Below are 7,424 nucleotides of genomic sequence, written 5' to 3'. Positions count from 1 at the left end.
TGCCATCTTATCCGAAACCCCAAAAAAGAGCAAATTAAAACAAGGGTCGTTCACCTGCGGACCTGATTATGCAGCAAACACTGTCTCATTAGTGCTACTAAGAGCCCCTTAAAATGTCATTATTCATAAACGTCGCTCAGGACTCTGCTTCAGGCTACATGTGGATGTTGGTTGCTGGGCAACTGTGCGGACGCTTTTTGGGCTTCCGGATGTGCGTGGCTCAGAGGAAATATGGCGCACAGAGCATTGCATATACCAGTGATATTCCTCGCCTCATCCTACTCTTTTAGCGCACTCTTTTTGTCCCTTTTTGTCGCTCTTGCTGCACTTGAAGCAGTCAACAGCGACACTGCGTTCAGTGCGAGCCACACGGCCACCGCGCCCATCGCTGTCGCTCGGGATCTGCGGTAAGTTCACTGTTACGGTTAGCTTAGCTAGCTATGCTAATTTGGTTACAGGTATCGCTGTCGGTCAGCTGTGAGGGTCATGTTTGTTTGTACGGCGACTACAACTTCGGGTTATGCTTTTGGACGTTGAAGTCTGTGTTTATATCCCGTTTGCCAGACCTAACCGCTTGTGTCAAGCCCTGCAGCGAAAGATGGACCTGACTCCATTGTGAAAGTTGTCAATTTAATGACTTCGTACGTATAAGAACCACAAATCCGTAGTAGATCTTTACATTAATAGGTTTTCCCAAACACTGTGGTGCTGTAGCGAAGTCCGGCGTATAGGTAGTACATTAAGCAGCACTTAATAGAGTTACAGCTTCTTTCATTCACTTAGAGTTCCTCCCTCTTTTCTGCAGAGGTTTAACGACTCCAGTAGACTGCAACGCTGTTAGGGCTCATTTGATCAAAAGTAACGGTACATGGGTAAATTGATTTGTTGAAACAGTACATATATATTAATAAGGAAACTATGTTTGACCAAAATCTATGTTGAAATTTATTGACAGATTCAGCCACCACGGTTGTGCAATCTGATCGAGCAGCTTGCAGGGTTTAAGTGTCCAAGTCCAACAGAAAAGCACATTCCAAAAGAGGAAGGATTTCTAAAAGAGAAAGGATTTCTAAAATGTTTTAAATCATACCTAGCTCTGGAGCCAGGTGTAAACATAATGTGGACCTACATAATGACAGCATGTCCCTGCTTTTTTCCCCCCAAAAATACAACTAAATCGACTCAAGGTTTCTTAATCACCATCCGGTTAGTCTGATGTTGATGTTGATGTAAAGCCACCTGGCCTTCTCCCTTGTGTCCAGTGAACAAAGATCCTGCTGCTGCTTTTTCCCCCCCCCCACTCAGATCTTTTTCTCATGTGCCCTCCTGTCATCTCAGGTACCTTCTGTATGACGTAAACCCCCCAGAGGGTTTCAATCTGCGGAGAGACGTCTACATCCGCATGGCCTCCCTGGTGAAAACTCTGAGGAAGGACGGGCATGACTGGGTGTTGGTGCTTCCCCCATGGGGTCGCCTCTACCACTGGCAGAGCCCCAACATCCACCAGATCCGCATCCCATGGGGAGCGTTCTTCAGCCTCACGAGCCTGCAGGCCAACGTCCCTGTCATCGAGTATGAAGAATTTATTGCTGGTGAGCTTTTGAGTTTAGTCACGTAGACTAGAGGACGTTTGCTGCAAGTCTTTCATTTGTCTGGCATGTTGAAGCTTTACTAATTGTCAATGGCTTATAATACATTAAACTTTTTCTTTTTGTTTTGAAAATGCACCCATTGTTCCTCTTTTGCAGAGAATGGAGGCCCGTTCATAGACCAGGTTCTTGTGCTGCAAAACTATGCTGAGGGATGGACCGATGGCAAATGGGAAGAAAAGGTTGATGAGCGGCCGTGCATTGAGAAGCTGATGTACTCCAAAGACAAACAGGGCTACTACAGGTAACAACAACTCTCAATGTGTCCAGACAGCAGTAGCATTTAATACACGTATAATCCATAAAGAGTCTGAGTTCAACAAAGAAACTTAATTTTAATTACAGGGCAACAACACACAAACCTACGTCAGATCCTGTTAAACAACACTCACAGCTCCCAGTTAATGATTTTCAACTATGTGTTCCGTCTTTAACATCTCCTCATTCATCATCAACTGTCTCATCTATTTTGTCTGTTTCCAAGGGGCTGGTTCTGGGGCTACGAGGAGACAAGAGCTCGAAATGTAACCTGTATATCAGCCCAAGGCCATGCCTCGATCATGGCCCCGGTTCTTCAGAGAAACATCACAGCGATGTGAGTCTACAGAGTAACGCGCTGACATCCAGTTTACTGACGCATACAGTGCACACAGTGTCAGATACCTACAGCTGGTAAAAATGTGACTGTGGCAGGTAGATAAATATTATAGTTGTTGAGTTTCGTGTATTATTCAATACATTTAAATCAGTGTTATTATTTTAATTTATAAATTATAAATGACAGTTTAGAATCACACACCTCCTATAGTGGATTTTTCTTTAAATGATTTGTTTTAATGAATTGAAATATACTTTATACCTGCAAAGCTGAAGGCAGCTAGAAACTTAAAAAAGATTGTTTTATATGTGTCTACAGGCAAATTTAAGAATGAATGTTGTCAGCAGTAAATCTGGTTTAACATTTCAGACTACTGTGACAATGATGTGAAATATCTTTAGTGACGCATCTTGAGGAAATGTTTTTTTCTTTTTGGCTGTTTCAATTAGCAGTAGTATTTCAGGAAAGCCACGGATGACAGATGAGTCAACAAACTACCAAGATGACACCATCTGGATGTAAAACTGTGTCAAAAATGACGATTTTTTTTTTTTGCATAAAAACCTAGTTTTTGATCTTTTCTTTTTGAGTGAGTGAAAGGCGATCTGACGTCATTGTTATTCAAGTGTGGTTTTACTTACAGTTTGTTCTCTCAGATTGGTGACACATACCGACTAAGACTGGTTTGTATCTTGCTCTGTTGCAGATCAGTTATGCTCGACCGAGCCGAGACACTCCTTCATGATCATTACGCTGGCAAAGATTACTGGGATGTAAGTCCGCTGATATGTAATACCTGCACTTGACATGTTGGTGTCACGGGTTAGGTGACATTTTTTCTTTTGTTTTGCTTTTTTGTGGTGTTGTTATTTTTAGTGATGTAAGCTCACGGTCACGTGGATTTTGTTAGATGTAATATTACGCCATAGCCTTGCCGTGTTCTCACTGAAAATAACTTGCAGTGGCAATTGGAATTTTGCATTTTAAAACCAAAGCTTTGAGGCACACTTTGCTCCATGTGAACTGATGAAGTAATCTCTGTTTAATGCAGACCAGACGCAGCATGGTTTTTGCAAAGCACCTGCGAATCATAGGCGACGACTTCAGAGCAAAATACCTGAACTCTACAGATGACAGAGACCATACGATATACAGTGAGGACTGGACTCGCATGAAGGTGAGCCAGTGGGATATTTACCATGTGACCACTTCAATTTACAAGCTGAAACAATACTTAAACAGCTGTCTGCTGCTCCTTTATTTCCTCCTCAGGCCAAGCCCGGCTCAGCTAAAGGCGGTCCATATCTGGGGGTCCACCTGCGCAGGAAGGACTTCATCTGGGGTCACAGAGAGGATGTTCCCAGCCTTAAGGGGGCAGTCAAGAAAATGCGTAGCTTGATGAAGAAACACAAACTTGACAAAGTGTTTGTTGCGACAGATGCCGATGATGAAGGTATGCCAGCACATCTGGAAACAATTTACTGTTGTAGTCACATGATCTTTGAGCATGTGGAAATCTTGGGTAATGCCACTGTGTTCTCATATGTAATAACTGGTTTGTAAATGTTTTCATTTTATTGAAAAAAAAAATCTGATCTATAAGCATCTTGAATATTTTACACAATAAGTATTGACTGTATTAAAAAGGTGATAAAAAGAAAACTGCGTACCAGTTATAATAATAAGTAGAAGCATATCACAACTATGCACAATTTTATAATCGTGTGTAATTTATGTAATCTGGTAGAACTGAAGGAGCTGAAAAAGTTGCTGCCAGACATGGTTCGGTTCGAGCCGTCCGCGGAGGACCTGGAGCTCTTTAAAGATGGAGGAGTGGCCATCATTGACCAGTGGATATGTGCCCACGCCAGGTAAATTCATTTTCAATTGGTTTTGTTATGTATTCAGTACATGTGTGACGACAAGAGGAGCGGATTACTAGACAGCTAGGTATCAGATAATAACAGGAGGTGCATACTTTCTTTGTTTAGGGCTTCTTTTGTTCAGTGCAGGTGCTTTGTGTTTTCAGGGTTTTTTGTTTGATCACTTCTCTTCTAACACGTGTAGATAAGATTTTTAAAAAAGTAGATGCATTTGTGACCCCACCCCCCTCTTTTTTTTAAAAACCAGATATTTTTTTATCAAGCACCATTGGCAAGTAAAAGTTATTTGTCCAGTTCTTAGCTTTATGACCAAATACTTGCCTCATTAGTAGCATCTTCCTCACCTGACGATAGTTAGCAATGTCTTTGTGTGGATGTTGGCATTAGTGCTATTAGTTTGGAGTGCTATTTTACTTCAGCATATATCAACTCTGGACCTGTAACTATATGGACTATTTTGAGTTTTATGTGTTCAGTTTGGGGTTTTGTGCACCTTTCTAAACTACTGAGCAGTCTGAGCGCATAAGGCATAAACATGCCGTGATCAGTCACGAGCTGCACTGCTTAAAGAAAGCTAAACTTTATCACACAGCAGCTGAGCGAGCTCTTAGCACTTTTTCGGGTGGTAATGCTTGAATTTATATCGTCTTGTTTGGTAACATTTAAAATCCGAGGAGGTGGGCGAAGAGCAAAAGTTTCTGTCAATGTTGAACTTGGAGTGGGAGCATGAGACTTATTTCCTGCTGGCACCAGAGTAGACTTAATTCATATTCAACTTACAAAAAAAAAATAAAATCTTGTGCCAGCCAAATGTATTTTTGGCTGGCACGAGATATGATTTAGCCCAAAGCACCACTGTGCAAAAGTTTGTGACTGTTTGTGACTTGTTAAATTGAAGAAACAAAAAAAATCTATATTATGAATGGGTCAGAATATGAAATAGGTAAGTATAGAAATCTAAAATATGCAAATGTGATGTTTTGCAAATGTTTTTAGGCAAAACTTTCTATCTGCTATTGCTGATTCATGTAAGGTGACCAGGTAGGAATGCCTCTTATGTAATCAGCACTGAATGACGTTTCTGCAGCTAGTCATGCCTGCCAAATAAAAACACTTGAAAAACTAGTCAGGGAGACTCGTGCTGTTCTCAATGCATGTCACGTTACCAAGACGTTCTCCATTGTCGACATATTTTCCATCCCTGCCCACTTCAGCTTTCTTTTCTTATGTATTTGCTTGTTTGTTTGTCCTCAGGTTCTTCATAGGAACGTCGGTGTCCACCTTCTCTTTCCGGATCCACGAAGAACGGGAGGTCCTGGGCTTCGACCCCAAAACCACATACAATCGCTTCTGTGGCGACAACGAGAAAGAATGCGAACAGCCCACACACTGGAAAATAGTTTATTGATGTCACCCCTGAGTTTCCTGACACACCAAGTGCCAAAAGCAGTGTTAAAGGTGACCTTTATTTGTATGGAACATAGAAGATATTTGAATTGTTTTTGTGTTTGTTTGTTTGTTTTTTTTTTACATTTTATGGTTTCAGTGTTGTGCAATCAGGTCTGTAGTGACCACTGTGACTGAACTTTATGCTGAAAAGGCCACGACTGGGATGCCAAACATGTGTTACTGTGATGTTCAACGATTAAATCTGCGTATATTTTTAGGTTGTATGTTGAATGTGGATCCTTCACGAGAGCCTGGTAGGTAAAATTATTATTTTTTAATATTTATCTTGTGACGCCAGCACAGCTGGTGAGAAAAGTGTCTTATAAAAGTATTTTGTGGGTGTGTTTTCAGTTTACATTTCATGAGGTTGAAATGATCATGTTCCGTGCTTGGGTGTCCAACCTTTGGGTATTGTAATTTTAAGAATATAAGATTTTTTTTCATTCAAAAATTCTAAAATAGCATTCAGGGATCATAAACAAAGTATGACCGTAATGCATTTTTGATCAACGGTCAACCAGGTAATCCAGTGAGACTAAGCTTGCAGTCAGTGTTTCTTACCAAAAAGCACAGAGGCTTGATAAATGATTTTCCCCTCATAAAACAGCACAACTTTTGCTTTTTATCGTATTTTTATGCAGGATCCAAAACGTATATTTGCTAAATGGCTTTGCTGATGTTGGAGTAGAGAGAGATGTGACTAAAAACAGGTATTCAACATCGCAAATAACAACATTATCAGGATTTTCAGCTTTTTTAAATCCACAGACTTCATATTTTGCGTCGTCCATTGCAGTGTTAATGATAGTAATAATACCTGTGAAAGGAAACTGAAATGGCACAAAGAAGACACACAACACTCGCCAGCCATTAAGCTTGTTATCTCGCAAAACACATTTTTACTAGAGGATGCACAAATTTTGATGAAACCTGTTGCTGGTATGGGCAGAGAAAAACCTGCTTCCCCCTCACTGTGCCAGCTAAAATATCTGGGATATTAATGTTACCATGAGCTGAAGTGACTGAAATAAACAAAAGCACCATGTGAATCATATTCACTCAACATTCCCTGGTCATCCATGTCCCCCAGATTGATAACCACTGGTCTAACTAATGTCATATAGATAAATGAAGGTTGCTGTTGTTTATATTATTTTATTCTTATTCCGCCAACACTACAGTATGTTAACACACTGATATCGACACAACTTCACCAGATTTATTCAACAAATTCAATTTACAAAAATAAAAGATAAGAGAAAAAGTCCAGGAAACTGAAGATTTGTACATCGAAGTTTTGTTTTTCTTTTTTTCCCACCAACTCAATTCATTTCTTCTCCCCTCTGGCAACCCTTCAGATTTACCTGCTGCCTCTGTAACTGTAATTAAGGTAGTTCAAACATATATAAGAAAATGTCAGTCAGAGAAACCAAACTGGTGCAGTTTAATACTTTTTTTTAAACTCAGTTTTCATGCAAGACTTTTACTTGTACTGGAATATTTTCACAATGCTGTACCGCCCATGGATGTATCACATGCAGTAAAGCTACAGTGAGGGTTTCCAGTGTCTCAGCTCTTTCTTTTTAATGTTTCTACACAGAGTTTGACCTCTCTGCTTGTGTGTCTTCAGTCAGCAGAGGAACAAAGAGAGAAAAAGCTCTGACTTATCCGTCAAAATACAGCTATTAATGTGACTCACATGTTGAATGTTGGCGGCTGTGGGTCAGATTCTCTCCTGTGACTTTTTAAAACGCCTGCAGCATCACACGGCAGCAGGAATAATAAGTGGATTTTAAAATTTGAGAGTTTTGTGCACATATGCAAGTGGCACAGCGGCAGTAACTT

General features: G+C 40.4%; 1 protein-coding gene across 1 annotated transcript; it reads left to right on the top strand.

The window, feature by feature from the left end:
* The first annotated feature begins 231 nt into the window (after nt 1-231).
* pofut2 (protein O-fucosyltransferase 2) lies at nt 232-7,139 on the top strand. The gene is made up of 9 exons (XM_008298142.1): nt 232-407; nt 1,339-1,592; nt 1,749-1,893; nt 2,134-2,244; nt 2,954-3,020; nt 3,299-3,424; nt 3,520-3,700; nt 3,995-4,118; nt 5,385-7,139. The coding sequence occupies exons 1-9, from the start codon at nt 232-234 to the stop codon at nt 5,536-5,538; spliced, it is 1,338 nt and encodes a 445-aa protein (XP_008296364.1). The 3' UTR covers nt 5,539-7,139.
* Nucleotides 7,140-7,424: the final 285 nt, after the last annotated feature.

Source organism: Stegastes partitus, unplaced genomic scaffold (genome assembly GCF_000690725.1).
Source record: "Stegastes partitus isolate 25-593 unplaced genomic scaffold, Stegastes_partitus-1.0.2 Scaffold1287, whole genome shotgun sequence".
Taxonomy (NCBI): domain Eukaryota; kingdom Metazoa; phylum Chordata; class Actinopteri; family Pomacentridae; genus Stegastes; species Stegastes partitus.
The sequence above is the reverse complement of the archived record's forward strand: the minus strand, read 5'-3'. Positions and strand labels throughout refer to the sequence as shown.